We start from the raw sequence: 18,020 nt of genomic DNA, 5'->3' as shown, positions 1-18,020 counted from the left end.
TGACGCAATTCTTAACATGTGCCACAAGGAGGAGTGGAGTCTCCTGGAAGCTCTCCTGGAGCTTCTTCAGAAACCATTTCTCTGACAGCACATCAGACTACATCCCTTAAGAGAATCGTGGTGGTGAAATGGATAACAGCTTTCAAAACGCCTTAAAATCACTAGTATACTAATGTGAAGGGAGCACTTGCTTTGGTTAATTTCTGCCAATGTTCTTGGAGTTAGGTACTTTGTAAGTGATATAAAAGTGTGGTTTAAAGTATTGGATAATTTAAAGTATTAGATGATTATGAGAAGAATGAAGCATAATTTTCTGGGATAAGTGTTTAAGACAAAGCCATTTGGCTAAGTGTGTGTAAATTAATTAGGTTAGATTTTTCAAGCCTCTTGATTAATTAAATTAAAATAAAGAACATTTGCACCCTACGTGCAAAGGCATAGTGAATGATGGTTGTAATAGATGCTGACTACAAAAGCTATGGCTTTGATCTCCAATATTTCAAATGGATGTTTTCCTTTGAAGTAGCATGTAAAACATGGCAGTAAATGGCTTAATAAATGTATATTAAGGATGTCAAAGAAACTAATGTAAAAGGAAGACTGTTGTTTGAATATTAGATGTACAGGTTCTCATTTAAAAACTGCGAAAGTCTTCTTGGGAGGTAATTTCAAATGTCCTGCTTGCATTTTAAAGCATAATTTACTGTGGAAATTAGGAAATGATACCTTAATGTCCTAGAGTCTTGCAAACAGAGAATTAAGTCCTCATGTGGGTTAAAAGAGTGCAGCTCCAGGGAAATATCTAGAATTGTGCTGATGCTTCACCACTGAAGATTTTGCTTTCAGCATTTCAAGTTGTTTCATATCCATCCTACTGGGTTTTTCTTAGTCTCCTGTTTCCATTTTCATTCTGTTTCCTCCAACCCTCTCTAGGTACTACCATCTCTGTATGTAAAAGGCAAAAATACTGGAGCCTTCCTAAAAATGCTACTTTGAGGAATAATCTCTGTTCTTTCTTTCCTGCTTCGTTGGCCAAAAGGCAGCTGACAGAGTTTTCTGGCCAAAACCTTAGCACCTGTGAAAAGATGACCTACGTGTCCTGAGCAGCACTAGAATGAAAGATGGACCACACAAATATACCAAGCCATGGCCTGTGCAGATCCCTCCGGTAGCCTTGAGTTGGTGATGAAACCAAATGTGCCTTCTCTGAATGCTACAGAATCGATCTGCGTTCCTCTTCTCTTCGTAGCAAGCCATGCCCCGGTTCAAAAGCGAGCAAACTTTCCCTCCCATGTAGAATGCCTTAAGCCACACTCTTTCACCCTCTGTGCAGGAGATCAGCCTTATCCCTTATCTTATTGTGTTCAATAAAACAGCCCGATCTGGCAGCATAACTGAGCACGTGTCAGCTTCTCCCTCGCAGCTGCTGATTATCGCTCCCGAGTCAGCCACGTGCACCTGTTCCCACGCGAGGAGTGCCTTGTGCTGCCCCATCTCTTACCTCTGCAGGCGTGAGGACTTTTTTTAGTCCTGTAGGCTGTGATCTGCCTCTCAGTGTGATGGATGGTCAGACGCTTACCCGAGGCTTCTTCTGAATTTTAATTCCTTGTTCGAAGTTTGAACTCTGATATTTTTTTTTTTTTTTTTTAAAAAAGAAACAAAATTAAGATGCAAAGGAGGAATAAAGCGGTGGATCCAGTCCAGAAAAAGGAGGGGACAAGCAGAAAATTGACTGAGTGGATCCTTGAACAAACCATGGAAAACACTGGCATCTCTATATGCTAGTGTCTATACACTAGAAAATGAAAAATAGTGAAGGAAGAGATGAATACTGCTTACTCTGAGTTCAGTCTAACATTAACCTTCAGTAGCACTGTATCTGGAGACTTGTCAGATGTTCATGTTCATAGATTGTGCAGCTCAGAAATAATCCTGGTAGCATATACTCTTTGTACATAAGTCATCTAACTGGAAAAACATCCAACAACCCCACAAGAAAAAAAAAACCCTCAAAATGCAGAATACATTTTCCTTTTCTTAAATGTAACCTTAAACATTATCACCTTAAGAATTAAACATAAAATAAAGCTTTCGTTAGTCATGTGGGCCCAAATTTCCATGGTGTGAGGTACAGAAGGTGGAGTTTTCTGATGGTGGAATATTCCTCATGCTGTGGAGGATCTGTGAAAGTGAGGAATCACTGACCACCTTACTGCTCAAATACAGATGGATGCTCTGCTTTTTGAGGAGCTCGTAGGCTGCTGCAGTCTGCAGATTCTTCTTCTGAGACAGATTTGTAGTCTGTGGTGGTTCAACAACTGTGTTAGGAGAAGCTCAGCAGGTGCTGAGGTTGGGAGCTATGATCTCCTGTGTTTCTTCTCCTTAGGAGTCAGAGCCTCCAGATTTTGAATACACGGAACACTGAAAGGGCCGCTCAGGCAGGTTGAACTGTCCAAACCCAACATCTTTGTCAGTGCCTTAGGGATGCACATCACCTCTGGAATCTGCTGCGTGGCACCTTTTTTGTTTGCACTTTAGAGGGCTCTGTTCAAAGCAACTTAGTGAAATTTTGGTCCAGCAGCCGGATTTTGCTTTATTCTGGGCACAAACAGCTGATGGATTTTTACTTCTCTGAGTCTGCCACACAAATAAAAAAATTGTATCCAATACTTCAGATACTTCAGACGTGTATTTAGCAGATAAGTGATACAAGCAAAATGCTTAACAGCACAACTTCTTCCACAAAGCTAGGTCAAACTCTGGTATTGCATTTTATGACATTATACAAAATGCACTTCCATATGAAAGCCTTCCATATGAAAGATTATTGAGGTTTGCAGATCAAGAACAGTTCATGAAGGGAGGGAGCAGTTAGGAATACTTCAACAATTCAGTTCAAAGGGGTTGACCAAAATAAAACGATGCTTATTTTCATTGATGTTTTTCACATGAACAATATTTTCTTTGACAGAATATCTTTCCTTCAACTCTCTATTGAAATCAGAGTTACATTTTGCCCCTTGGAGACTGCCTAGCTATTCAATGTAGAATATATTATTTCTAATTAGATTAAAGCTCCGTGCTTTCTTTCAGTTAGATACTCCAATGTTTGAATATTTCACTAGTTGCTTCAGGAGATTAAAAGATGAAATGATCAGTCAAAACTGGTCCCTGGACTACATGTTTGACCAACCCCTTCCCTCTGCTTCAGCACAGGTCAGTCAGATGTCTGACTGTGCCCAGACCGAATCCTAACCTTGAATTCTCAGGGGTGGGAAGGAAAGTTGTGAGTGCTGATTAACATCCAAGATGCCACTAGAACAATTTTTACCTTTCGTTTTCTTTTGTAAAATGATATTTTATATATATATAAAAGATGTTTTAAATACCGAATAAAAATTCTCATAATTACATAACTCACGTAAAAACAGAGATGATTTAATGTAGTGATTTTTTTGAAACTAGGTTCTTAATGTTCACATATAGTGAATATAGATTCTCAAAATTCAGCAAATAGCATGGCAGTTCTGACAATTACCCTTAGAAGTGAACTTCTTTTTCCTTTTGCACTCCTCTGTAGAGCTGTATTATTGGAAAAACTTGCTCTTTACAATTTGCTAATGCATAAAAGAAACTGCTCACATAAAATAAGCTAACATTTGGAAATGACTGCTGCTTAATGCTGTTGAGATAGCTCAGGGTCCTCTGAAAGCGTTTTTCTTTTAACTCTTCCCTTCCCATTTCTGCCTGTTTATGTCATTGTTCTTTTCTGTCTTGTGGAAAATCTTTGTGCTATTACATATTTCAGCAGATCCTAGCAAAAGGAAGATGTTTCTGGGTGTTTTCATATTTCTTTCTTTCTTTCTTTCTACTTTTTTTTTTTTTAATTTTAGGCACCATCAATATTTTCTGTCCACCAAGAAGGGGTGCTCCATATCACACTAGAGAAGCTGATATCCTCACAAAGCCCATTAGTTGATTGGCGTGACCTGAGCAAGGATAGTGCCTAGAGTTAATCCATGTAGCTGAAGTGAATATGTCTTCAAAACATATATTAATCAGGAACTAATGAGATAAGAATTTCTGTTCCTAACGTTGTGTGCATTTTAATTTCTTTTTTCTGACATATAATGTTAACCATTTAACAGGATGCTGAGCTGGGTGGACCACTTGTTTGTTTTTAAGAGCGGTGTGTGGCCTTACAGTTCTGTTTTCAAAGTCCCCTTTCCATAAAAAGTTGCTAACGTTAAACATTTATCCTAGTATTTTCTTTTAGGATTAATCTTCTCATTTTTCTCCTATTCCTGGATTAGTCAGTCCTTTTCTTTTCTCCTACAGGGTTACAAGTATATTGTCCAAGAAGGGGAGTGTTGTGGGAGATGCCAGAAGACTGCCTGTGAGGAGCAGCTATTCTGGTCTCGAGGTGATGCGGATCCTCGTTTGCATGAGGTGAGGTGGCCGTGGCATGGACACTTCTGGCATAAGTGCCCTGGAATTATTTTGTGTTCCATGGAAGGAGGTGATGAAGAGATGAGCTATTTCTTCTATACATCAAGCAGCGCTACAAAACAATGTTTTTTAGGGCATGTGACTTACTCAGTTCTATCAAGCAAACCCTCTCCACTCTCTTTGAGCTCTAAGGAAGCAATATTTTTGTGTAAAATTAGTAATTTCACAAATGGTAGCTCAAAAGGGTATTAATGGGACACGATGCTTCTCTAGCTGTAGGCTCTTTGTTTAAATTATCCCAATTAATTTGTATTACTCTATGGAGAGCAGGCAGATGGGGTAGTGGATTGCTTGAATATCATAGTCCTCTTCAAACAGGATGAGGATTGCTTGAATTTCACAGTCCTGTTCAAATAGGATATCCTATTTGGTACACACTGAAATATCAGGAAGTAAATGAGGATAGAAACATGAATTATTCTGTGGCTGCTAAAGATGATTGCATGTCAGATCAGACTGCAGTGGTCCAGGCCACACTTGCTTTCTCCTCAAAATAACAGTTTATTTTCAGCAGTGTGCCTCTTCCCTTAGGATTCAAAGAGCCCAACAGGAAGTGAGTGCATGCAACAGCCATTTAAAATGCGCTGCAGATACCCTACTGCTCTGTAAAGCTATATGGATATTTCCTTCTTTTCTGGCCTGCATTTTTAATCCCTTCAGGCTATTATTCGTTTTGTTCTATCCCTACCCCAACCACCCTTGGCAAGCCTTTGCCTGGTCCAGTAGCATTGAATTGCTTAATCCTAAGCAGAGCTTTGGATTCAACAGAAACAGGAACAGTAAGTTATATGTGTTTAATATAATAGACCTTCTCCCCATCTTTTCCTCCCTAAGTGTTCTTTATAACATGTCTGCATTTTCATCTACATCTCACATTCACATATTTAATAATAACTTTTTAAATGCTTCTTCTACAAAGGCAGTCTGTTGCTGCCTTTTAAAAAACGTTAATATATCATTTTGCAGCCTGCCTCTTCTCTGATCTTACCAAGGACATTTCTTAATGTCGATCAATATTCTTCTCTGCATCATAAAACAAGCCTTCAGAAGGCCTGTTTTAATGTCCCACCGTGTCTTACTGATATCTGTTGTCCTAATGGAGTAATAGACCCTTATACTCTGCTGTCTCTTCCTTGCTGTGTCCTTTCTACTTTTGGTATTAACAAAGAACTAAGTGTTTAACACACGAGAGAAAAGTATTCCCTAACTTTCTGAACAAAGATGTTTGAATTTATTGCAATTGGGGATCTGATTTTCCCTTTCATGGTTCTTGAAGTGTATTCAAAGAGTGTCAACAGTGGAGACATACAGCAGCCATCAGCTCCTCCCAGCGTTGAACTGTGACAGCATCTTCTTTCTGGCCTGCGGTGATGTCTCTTTCCATAATAGCATTTAAGTTCCTGCCTTGTCTGACCCATGGGTGATGATAATCAGCAGGACTGTCAACAGGATCGGGTCTGTTGTACATTTGCGAGTATTTTCAGGTCTAGAGCCTATTGCCAAAGCCTCCTTTGGGCTTAGCAGAGCTGATTTGCAGCGGGTTCCAGCAGAAAGAGGGCCAGCTCAGCTACAGTGCAATGCAGTGCAGCCAGCTACCAGGTAACAAATGTAGATTTAAATCTGGTTAAGAGTGCTTTTTCTTTTTCACGTTATTTCACCTGCCCCTTTGTTTTTCACCTTAAGGATACTCTTGTAACTCTTGTACTCTACAAACCAAGCAGCAGACTGTTCTGTAAACTGATTGTTGCGGTAAGGATTTGTGGAGAACCGTTGAGTTACAGACTGTTCCTGATGCAGTAAACATGCTTTTTGCAAACCAGTGTGTTGGTTGTGGTGGTCTTCCCTCTATCCAGTGGCACAAATACTGCTGCCTATATTTAATCCTTTTACAATTTCCCATCAGGTAGGCACAGAGTGGCGATCCCCCTTCAACCATTGCATTATCAACGAGTGTGTCCGGGTGAACAATGAGGTTTTTGTGCAGCAGAAGAATCTTTCTTGCTCTCAAATGGATGTGCCTGACTGTCCAGAGGGAACTGAACTACGTTGTGACCAAATAATAGACTGCTGTCCTTCCTGCAGATGTGGTAAGGTTTTGTGTATGACGAAAAGAATCACTAGAGAATGAGTTCTCATGTGTTGATCTCCTGTTTCTCAATAGCAATTTCAAAAGTGCATGTTATGCAAGTGTAGTAGTACTCTGAAGCTCTCCTGTATAATTCAGACATTGAGTACAGTAGCACCTGCTATTACTTTCTCTTTCCAACTGATGTTCACTGCCTCCTTTTGAACTACTTACTGTTGAATCTATCTTGCATTGCTTCAGAGACACATACCAGACTATGTGTCTACAGCTCTAGCCTGCATTGTTAAGCATTTAAAAGAGGTCTTGAGGTGCTTTTGGCCTAAGAAGGTTCAGCACTCTTCCCAGTGCCTGCTATGTACAGGGAGTATGAATGCAGCCATGCTGTCTTCTCTATGTCTGAGTATTGTGAATGTGGTCATTTCCTAGCATAGACTTGGGTCAAAAGTCCAAACCAGAAGATTTGGCTAGTTGGCCTCAGTCTAGGAAGGCTCCCAGATATGTTTAATTGACAATTATATATGCAATCACAGGGTGAGGAGTTAGCAGTGGGAGGAAGAGGGGAAATATGCACTGTAACTTGTGGAAAACCTGAGTGCCTCTTCTGAGGGTGCAAGGATTGAACTGGAGAGGAAAATTTATATTGTGCCACGTACTTGTTAAAAAGTAGCTCAGCAAGAGATATTTGGAGGTAGAATTCAGGATAACTCTGACAGATTGCTGCCTTTCAAGGTGTAATGTGAGAGGGCTCAGTTATGCCTCTCTACAGTGAAACTGGATCTAAATGTCCTCAGTTGGAACTGCAATAAGTCAAAAAAACCTAGCTGTGGTTTATTAAATCTTGGTAATGTCATGATAATAGTAGTGCTAAATGGAATATTATCTTCTTTTTCAGTACCCCTGAATGGTTGTCCTTTGAATGGCACTGTTATTGGGGTAAGACACGATTGCTTTTATTTGCTGGGATGGTAAGACGTTTACATATATGAATGAGCTTTTGAAGAACACAAACTTGCCAGAATACACATAAGCATACAGGGCAGCTTTGTTTAAACAGAATCTCTGCAAGTGAGAGCTTGGGCTAAAAGCAGTGGAAAAGGGCTCAGCATGTGTATGTTCAGTTCATGACCCTGCCACAGTCTTACTGTATGACAATGAGTATCTCTGCAAAATGGGGCCAGTAATATTTCCTTATCTTGAAAGGATGCTTGAGAAAAGTGCTTAGAAACTGTGGTAATCTGCTTTGTGTAATGACTTGCAGGCTACCAAACACACAGGAAACTGTCTGCGAGGGATAATCTCAAAAATGATCCTTGCCCACTTCAGGGAAGCAAAAACTTCCCGTATTCTACCTAGAGGATAAGGCAGATTAAAAAAGGATGGAGACTCTTGCTCCACCTGTGTGGAAGGAGGGGTATCCCTCCTTGGCTATTAGCAGGAACAGGAAAGCTGAGCTTCCTCACTGTTTGACCTCTGTCCCCTTTCAAGATCCCTGCTGATATGCCCTCAGAGGAAATTTTTTCTCAACTGCATATTTAATGGATAGATTAAGACATGTTTAACCCAGCCCATGACAGTGGGAATGATGGGAGTTAAGCATCTGATCTCATTTATGCCAAATTTATCTTTGGAGAGCTCTGTCAATTGTCCATTGTTTTCCTAAATCCATATTCTGGCAGCACCTCTGGTGTCAAAGAGCTCTAAATATTCTCATCATCCCCTGGGGAAACAGGTCCTCTTTAGTCATTTAACCTAACTTTTAACCTATGTATTCCAGCATTGTCAATGTATGTCTTTCTTTTTCATTTATTTAACAGGTAAATTTACCTAAAACTCTTTAGACTTCTCGAGTATGACGGAGGCAACCTTTCTCCATCTATTTCTCCTGGTTTTGGTCTTTTTCATAGGCAGTGGACATAAGTTTATCAGTTTGTTAGAGCTAAAGCCCTGTCATCAAGCATCCATCATTCTGTGTGGGATTATTTCCTTGTAGAATCAAATCCAAGGAGTAACTCTGCCTTTCTTGTCAGAACACTGGGAGAAGGGGTTTTAAGTGGCAAAATCTGAAATAATCTGCTTTCTATTTGATTCTTCTATTTGTCTCCTCTATAGTGTGTTGTCAAGACTAGTTGTGGCATTTTATAAATACCATAATTGCAGAGAATGTCATGCAGTATAGTAATTGCTAGCTTCTGCCACCTTCTGTTATATAGGATATGCATATACATATATATATTCTGTGTTGCAAAAAGGAGCTGTCTTTCCAGTTGCATGCTGTGAATAACTAATTTTTTTTTCACTTGCAACAAAACGTTTACCTGAGCTGTCAAGTATAGTCTTTGTTCTATTTTCAAGTCTTTTAAAATATTTCAAAAGACTTTAAAATGAAGCATAAGCAAAGTTTGAAATTAAATGTCATGTTGAAGGCAAAATGAGAGGTATCTAGTATCTGTATTTTGAAGACTTAAAATATTTCAGCTTCTACAATGCAGGGGAAAAAAAAATCCCAGTTTGAAACGAAGTCATAGAGTGATTCAGCTGACACAAAACTACATTTTGACTCATTCTTATTTGCTATCTGACTATATATACAAGCTTTGTTTTTATTTTTTTTAATACCACTTTTAAAATGTGTTATAGTTCTTCCTGACAATTAGTCATTTTATCAGACCCTGCCTGTGTAAGATTCTGAAGGTGTAGGTGGGCTCCGGCTGCTCCGTTTCTTCTTTGCATTACTTCTGTGCTCTTGCTGTCGCAAATGTTGAGCATTACTGAAGCTGGCACTCAACGACACAGTTAACAAAATATTTTCTCAGGATGGAGAGTGTGAAATTCGAGTTGAGATATAATCTTGAAAGATTTCTGAACAAAGTGGCCATTTTAATGAAATCAATCAAAAAATTAGAGCTTATATTGGAACTTGTTACAAATTAATGAACTTTGTAATTAAACTAGCTTCATTTAATGATGTATTTTAAGCTAATTAGCTATATGTCTGGAAAGCTTTTGAGCAGCTGGTGTTACTACATCTTTGTCTTACACTATTCTCTATTTCAATAACTGTTCCAGAGTTCTGGTCAGGAAGGAAGATGTGGTGTCCACAGAAGTTTATACTTCCTGGATTTCAAAACTTTTATTCTGGGTCCTTTAAGAATAGGTTTCAAATTTCATTTTATATCAAGGGAAAAGTTTGCTCCATTAACTCATTGACTGAATAGTTCCAAGTTTTGAGTCTTTTACTGCAGTTCTGGTAACTGACCGTGTCCTTAATCCCTTTACATTTTTGTCTTGTATCTGGTTACCAATATTATATTCCAGTAATTTGGTGTATTGCATTCACTCTGCTGTTCTTAACAATGCTGTGGGCTTTAACTGCAGACTTCCAAGCAGGTGGCTGTATTTACCAAAAGGATTATCTGTATCACTCATCTGTTTTCCCAGGCTTTTACTGAGTGGCATTTTTGAAGGAGATCTGAGTAGATTTGGGCTTCGTGCAGGTTATTTTGGTTGCAGTGGGTTAGCAGATGTTGACGTTTCATTCTAAGTTAGCCAAGAAAACACATGATAGATGTATTATATAAAGGGAAAAAGAGGTATCCATCCGTTATTTCGTTCCATTCTATCATGCTAAGCTATGTTTATTCACAGAAAGCCATTGTTAAAGCCATTTGCATGCTGATCCCTAAATACATTAAATAAATATCACAGAACTAAGCTGTGATGCAATCTTTGGATCAAGGGAAGACCTTCCCCCAAAAGTTCAAGGCACTCGTGTGAGGATTTCGTTTCAACATGTCTCCAGTAAGCCCTATATACCTGCCTGTAACTGTGATTTTAGTATAAACTCAACTTTATCGTTTGTGTATTTAATTGGAATGTCAGAACTATTAGAAGGTCCAATGAGGACATGAGTTGTAATGTCAGTTGTGGCTTTATGGGCACTTTCTGCGTGATGTGAAAGCCTAGAGCTACTGAGGCATTCTGTGAGAAGCATTTACTGATAGAAGGCCTGAACTAAGTGTGACTATGATATAAAACAGAACAAACCCAAACATATTTTGAAACAGGTCAACATGATGAGGACATCTCCCAGATTTGCAAAGCTTTTGTGTGTACATGATTTCTGTGTGGAGCTACTAACCAGTAGAGCAAAATCAGTGGATTGAATGCCCTTGTGAGGCGATGCAGTCTGTACTAGAACTATCACTCTGGTGTCTGGTTTCCAACGTTGAGTGTAAACAAGAAGTTCAGAGTTGCATATGACATTTTCCATAGGAAAATGTTATGAGTGTGTCCTCATGCCTGCATCCATTGAGGTCTTTTAACCCTCCAGATTAATAACCCAATATTCACTATAAAAGCTTAAACCAAGAAAGCCAGAGTCCTGTGTCGAGGCGTCAAGCTGAGTTATTAAAAGATAGGATCTCCCCATTGGTATCGCCACCTTTATCATGTTGCGTGTGGAGGATTTTTTTTTTTCCTAGACCTCCACAAAACAAGGAAAAAGTCATTGCTATTGCTTTTGCTGCTGCTTTATAGAAAACTACTGAAGCCTGAGGACCTCTGTTGTTCTGGGTACAGAGTACAAATGTAATTGAAAATCTTTAATCAGAACATTTGTCCTTCGGAGTATATGTTAGAATATTGGTTCTGAACTACCCATAAACGCTTTACCTCTACACTGTTACTCTGGCCAGCTTTCCAGCTTTTTGGTTTTGCTCCATTTGTTCCATGAGTGTTTACTAGTGTGGAGCAAGGGAAAAAGGAATTTAAGGATATGCATAGTATGTAGCATGGGAAATTCTTTTTCTAAATAAAGTCAACAGTGACATTCCATTGACTTTTGAAGTACAACTCAAAGCTTTTATTATCTAGCAATATTCAGTGTCCGTTAGCCTTATGTATTAGGTTTTAGATGTTTGTTTTTTTTTTTTAAATTTTCAATAAACTTCTCCCTTTTGTCTGTTCAACCATAGTAGTTTGATGTTTTGGGGCTGAAATGAAAGGCTGTGCACTTGGGAGGCAGAAAGCCTTTGTATTTAGAATTCATTTCAGTGCTAGGAATTAAATTACTAAGTCCATATCCTTTTGTTTCCCATTTAATAGTTTGGCATTTTTGCTCTATATTTTAGATGTCATTTTTGATTGCTTTGAAAAGTTAATGGGATCCAGCAAACAAGGTGCTGGGGAAGAGCTCAGGGAATTTGAATTGTGTGCCAGCTCAGCCACTGATTTGCTTTTAACTGTGAACGAGTTCAGTTCTTTACTCAGTAGTTCAGTTTCTGGTTTTGTTTTTCTTTTTCTTTCTCCTCTCTCAATTTTAAGCTTTTAGGCCTCTAGAGATTCTAAGCAGCGTTGTTACAAGAACAGTAACAAATAATTTCTGCCCATGATTGTGATGGTTAAAGAATAAAAACTTGCTGGCAAACCAATTCACTACACTTGGGAAAACTTGGCAACCACCTAATACATAGTCAGGATAGATCATGACAAAATCTTCCTTGTCAATTCCAAGGATTCCTTTCTTGCTTGCTAGCTTTGTAAGCAACAAAGTAAGAAATGCTAATGCTGTTTTGCAGATTAATGAATTCTAAAGGGTGTACTTGAAAAATATCTTCATGCTATGCAGCTTGTTGTGGAATGACAGATGCAAAACTGAGTCTCTGGAAAGTGGGAGTATTGGTTTTCTGTTTTCTCTTGCAGACAATTGCAATGCAATATTTAATGACAGAGATTTAACCTAGATAAAACTGCTCATTTACTTGAGTTTTGCTGAAGAGAGATGCACTGACTTACAAACTGCTTCTAATGTTTCAGCCATGGAGACGCCTGATGGTGGATCAATGCACAACATGTGTCTGCTCCCTCCAGTTAACACCTTTGCGGAAATATACTCTGACATGCACAAAATTAACCTGTGAACCATGCCCAATAGTAAGTGCAAGTGGTCTGGATGTTCTGTTTAAAAAAGTGTCTGATGAGAAGGTCATGTTCTTCATTGCATGCACCAGTTAATGTTTTGTGCAACTCTGAGATATCTTGCCTTTCTTCAAGTTTTTCTGAGAAGTCATGGCCCTATGTTCTTCTTTCCCTGTGTTAGATTAGCACAGATCAGCAGCTAAGTTTCACACAAAAGGCTTAAATGCCCCTTCCTCTTCTGCCTTTCCCTGGATAGTGGGTGGAGCCCAATGGGCCCAACCAAACCCAGGGCCTGTGCAAGCAGTGGCCGTTGTGCCAAAAAGCCACATCTCTAACATGGTCATGTGAGATTCCTGGCTGGTATCCAGGAGGGGCATACATTGATATGGTCCCTGCAAAAGAGAGGGGCAGAGTTTTGGATGCGACCGGTTTTCAATCCCCAAGTAGAACTGGAAAGGACAACATAGTCAAGTTTCTGTGGTTTTGTTTGTACTAATAAACTCAACAGAGCAAGACTGTAGGCTCAAATTATGTCCTGCAACCACTGATCTTGAAGAATTGTCAGCAGTGTCCCAGCTGGCCTGTTCTAACTAGCAAACTTCCAAGTAACGCCTGGGCACAGGTCAGTGGTTGGGACAACCCAAGGCTAGCCTATTTTGTGGGGAAAACGCAGTTTAGATACACATACATGTTCCACTTGTCTGCAGAGCCAGAAAACTGGCCTTGACCCTCTTTATTTGCTGGTGTGGATATAGACTGTGACAAAAGGGAGAATCAGGAATACTTTGTGTGGTTCTGGACCCTAATATCACCCCTCCTGTAGGGTATAATTACAGATACAGACTCCTGAAAGGAAAATCAATGGCCAGGCTTGGTGCTCTGCATCTTCCTCACTTTCACAAAATGTAACCTGGTAGATCAATGAAAAACCCCAGATACATGAATCTGTGGCCAGAAACATGCGTGCGTATATATGTTCCCACACAAAACCACACAAACATCAATTCTTGCTTTTCAAAGCAATAAGGCAGCTGTAGCAATTAAAGATAGAGGAATCAATAAAATACATGGCAAAAAAAAAAAAAAAAAAAAGGGGAAACATTCCTCTCCTGCTTCTTTCACCACCCACACAATTCCCAAACAGCTCCTTCCCCCCACCTGACCCAAAAGTACAGACCAAACAAAAAACCCTGAAAAAAGAGCTGGTTCCAGTTGGGCTTATTAAGCCCTATGAACTTGTGTTTAGGAGATGTGCAGCTACCCAAGGGAGGTTGCAGGTCTAGATGTGTGTATCCCTTTGTAGCCATTCTAATGAATCTGTGGAGCTTGAAGGGAGAAAAATAAGATACAGAATGTCTTAAGGCCAGTGGGATTCACACACATACTTGACATCTTTCCTGTCTCAGAGTCATCGATTTCACAGTATATCCAGATTAAAAGCAATTCCTTCATAATGGATAAAATCATGGGTTAGGAGTATATACTCTCTCAGGAGCACCTGCTTTCTACTGGATGCTGAAGCTGTGAAAGTAAATGCACTGGTAATTGAAGTGCAGCCAACTGCAGCATATTCTGCTCATCAGGGTCGGATTTTTTTGTCATTTTATGACCTATTTTAGGTGCTTACAGTTTTGCTAGTAGAGCAAGTTCACCTAAATAACAATGAACTATGTTTTCTTACAATGATTTAATAGTAACCCCCCACCCTCCTCAAATTCTTTTTCTCTAAGAAACATATGGATAACATCCATGGCTTCACTCAACCTGAAAGTGTTTGTTGTCTTAAAAATGTTCAGCTCATCATAAGCAGCTGTTGGCTATGTGTAGCAGCTGGAGACCTTACTGTGGGACACTTCATGTGTTAACTCAGTTCCTTTCTAGTTTTTGGTTTTTTTCTTTCTGTTATCCACTCTATACCTACCTTCTTCTCTATCTAGTGCTGCTCATTCTCCCAACGCTTCTTCCCCTGCCACTGTTTTTTCCTTCCTGTGCCATTTGTAGGGCTCCATTATTCCTCTCTTCTTTCTTTCCCTCTTTTTTTTTTTTATTTTATTGTCATACCCTCTCTGATACTCTTTTTACTTTGTTGTTTTATCAAGCCATTTTCTTTTTCTTTCCGTAGTCCAAGCTTTCCACCTTAGCCTTATTCCTCCCTTTCCCTGCCCACTGCTTACTGATTATCTTGCCTTTTTCTCCTAGTTTAAGCACTTCAAACTATTTTTCCATGTTGCACTGTGTAGTATTCATGAGCTTTATAGAGAAGCTGCTGCACACCACAAATGTGAACTGTATGTCACTCAAAACATTTTAATGAGTTTCTTACCCTCTCCTATTGTCATGTGTTGTTTAGTGGACTTGACCTTGCAACTGTTATAGTCAAAGAATATTGAATTTAGTGGACATAGGAGGCTTTGCACTTGGAAATAAATTTCTCTCCCTATTGTATAATAAATTGGCACAAGGATTAATACCAGCCTTTATAAAACAAAAACTGAAAGTGTGCAACTAATTAGATTAATCTAGTCTAGTCCTGCTGTTTAAAAAACATTTTGCTGGCTATCCTTTGTCCACTGAATTGAAAAAAACCCAACCCTCTACAAATAGGTATAGGAAGCACTCTTAAAACAAAATACACTCAGAAAAATGTCCTTTACCTTCTAGAATTATAGAAGACAGGAAATCTCTGGCTCTTGCTGTGGAAGATGTGTGCCAACATCATGTAGTGTCAGGCTGAGAGATGGAAGGCTTAAATACCTTCAGGTAAGTTTTAAGCACTCTTTTTTTTTTTTTATGTATGAGTAAATGTAAATGTTGCACAGACTTCTGGTGAACCCAAGGAAAGTGCATTTTTTTCCTCCTTTTTGGTTAGGCAGCATTGTATTACTGTGAAAGTAAAAGTGCCTTTTCTTTTATATCTCAGAATGGTTTCTGAAGAAAGTTCTTTTTTGTTGTTGTTGTTTGTAAATGAAAAAAAGGAGAATTTGTACCACAGTGCAAAATTCTAGAAGGCCGTTCTAGATGCACCTGAAAGCATGAATATTATCAAGGAACTTTAACTGGAATATAAGCTCAAAGAACTACTTAGAGGACATTAAAAACATCATTTTAAATGAGAAAAGGATAATTTAAGTTGTAAATGTGAATTTTGAGAAATTTCTCCAGCATGATAGATTCTTAAACAGGAGTGGATATTTTTCTGGTTAAAACCCATCACAAGAAATGGCATATAACATTTTCTTTTATTCCATTCCTGAGCTAAGTTTTTCATGGGGAGAGTATGGGAAGAGCAACAAAGCTAGTGAAGGGTCTAGACCACAAGTCTTATCAGGAGCACCTGAGGTGAAACTGGGATTGTTTAGTCTGCAGGAAAGGACACTCAGGGGAGACCTTGTCACTCTCTACATCTACCTGAAAGGAGGTTGTAGCGAGGTGGGTGTCAGTCTCTTTTCCCAGGTAACAAGTGATAGGATGAGAGGAAACATCCTCCAGTTGCACCAGGGGAGGTTTAGATTGGAGATTAGGAAAACTTTCTTCACTGAAGGGGTTGTCAAGCATTGGAACAGGCTGCCCAGGGAAGTGGTTGAGTCACCATCCCTGGAGGTATTTGAGACATGTAGATGTGACACTTAGGGACATGGTTTAGTGGTGGACTTGGCAGTGTTAGGTTTATGGTTGGCCTCAACGATCTTCAAGATCTTTTCCAACCTAAATGAATCTATGATTCTATGTGGGAGTGGGAATGTGGTTTTGTGTATTTTTTTTAAGAAGTTCCCAACTCAGCCAGAAGTAAAATATTCATATATGTGTGTCTTTAAAAGACAATTTATAGGCCAAACTCCCAAGTTTTTCACTTATGCAAATTTCTCTTTTAAGTTAATGGGAAGTTCTTTCCTGTTAAGAGCTGAAAAAGGGTCTGGCTTTGGCAGTCTTGACTGAGCTGTAATCAATATGGCTGTGGAAGTAAATAGAAAATTATTACTTTGTTAATAAACAGTCCTGTTTACTAAAGATTTCCATGTTTTATAAACTTCACCATTATGGTACATTAATTGAAAGATCAGTAAAGGAATAGTTAGGTTGTGTAGTATCCTGAAACCTTACTGTCCTATGTTGCTTCTGTGTAAAGCTTCTGTGTAGAGCTAACAGCCTTTAAATTTTTTTTACAGCCAAATGAATCACTTCAGGATGGCTGTGATAGTCACTCCTGTAAAGTAAATGAGAAAGGGGAATTTATTTGGGAAAGAAGAATCACTGGCTGTCCTCCATTTGATTCCAGAAGATGTTTGGCTGAAGGAGTAAGTAGTGAAATGGGTCCTGTTGCCTAATAGAGTCTGTCATGTTTATGGTTCTGTATATATGTACCTTATGTGTATTGGGGTGGGAAACCTCAACCCTCTCCCAGCACCTTGGCTAAACTGAATTTGAACTTTCCTTGAAATACAGAAAAATGTAAGTTTTCTTTATTTTAAAATATATGCTGCTTTTACGTGGGACTGTACTGCAGGAGAAATGCTGAGCTTGCAGTAATTCTGTTTGATATGAAGCAGTAAACACAAGAAAATGGTTATTCTCTGAATTTTTTTCTGTTTGGTATCCAGAGCAAAGCTATGTGGATAATTACACAAATTGAGAAAACCCTTTTTTTTAGGGTTTTTATTTTTCTCTCCCCATTTTCTTGGGCATGACATGGAGTAGGTGTAGGAAAGTAAGTAAGTACTTACTTACTTAACATGTAAGTACTGTGCATGACAGTAGGAAACCTTTAAAACCTTTAACAAAGCTCTTGTGCAAACTTCTCTCAACATATATATCAAGCAAATGGAGGATTTTATATGTATGATGCAGGGAAAGTAAAGTTTCTGCAGTATATTTCACACTTTGTGAAATCACTATAGCACGCACAGTTTTGTTACACAAACAAAGATTTAGAAAAATGCTGGATTATGTTACAGGTTTGGGATTATTATCATATTTTAAAGGTTTTCATTGTAAATCAATGAGGAATAGTTTACTTTTTAACCAGAACTTCCCAAACTGCATTTATTCTCCTCTTATTTAAAAAAACCAAACTGTTTCAGCTGTAAAATTAATAGTCTTTGTCTAGTTACAGATGGAAAGTTTAGGGTTTTTTTTAATTAAAAATGCCTCTGAACTGCAGGATCTAAGTTCAGGTATTTAGTCTAACAATGGCATCACCCTGCAGTATAAATATTTCTCCATTTTTCCTTTCATTATGTGTTTTCAGTAATTTTCCAGCATACATATATTTCTGAGGATTATTTTCTACATGGCATTAATGAAACAAGAAAAATAAAATTTTTGACTATTAAAACTTATTTGACAGATGTGATATTTTATGATGATTTGCCTGCATGGTTTCAGCTATTGTGGAATAAATGTGCTTTCATCTACATTGCTAAAAAACATCAAGAGGGTCAGTTTAACTTCCTTTCTTAAACAGACATAAGGCTTGAATGCTATTGGTTTTATCACTCTCCTTCCCATAAAT

General features: G+C 38.7%; 1 protein-coding gene across 1 annotated transcript in view; it reads left to right on the top strand.

The window, feature by feature from the left end:
- Window positions 1-18,020, top strand: part of VWF (von Willebrand factor) — a 139,293-nt gene that overhangs the window by 114,642 nt on the left and 6,631 nt on the right. The window contains exons 44-49 of the mRNA XM_086610754.1: window positions 4,339-4,449; window positions 6,413-6,596; window positions 7,488-7,528; window positions 12,410-12,526; window positions 15,173-15,271; window positions 16,678-16,806. Coding sequence (XP_086466880.1) covers window positions 4,339-4,449; window positions 6,413-6,596; window positions 7,488-7,528; window positions 12,410-12,526; window positions 15,173-15,271; window positions 16,678-16,806 — 681 coding nt within the window. The remainder of the gene's footprint in view (window positions 1-4,338; window positions 4,450-6,412; window positions 6,597-7,487; window positions 7,529-12,409; window positions 12,527-15,172; window positions 15,272-16,677; window positions 16,807-18,020) is intronic.

This window comes from Tauraco erythrolophus, chromosome 4, assembly GCF_009769465.1.
Source record: "Tauraco erythrolophus isolate bTauEry1 chromosome 4, bTauEry1.pri, whole genome shotgun sequence".
In the NCBI taxonomy this organism is placed as follows: Eukaryota; Metazoa; Chordata; class Aves; order Musophagiformes; family Musophagidae; genus Tauraco; species Tauraco erythrolophus.
The sequence above is the reverse complement of the archived record's forward strand: the minus strand, read 5'-3'. Positions and strand labels throughout refer to the sequence as shown.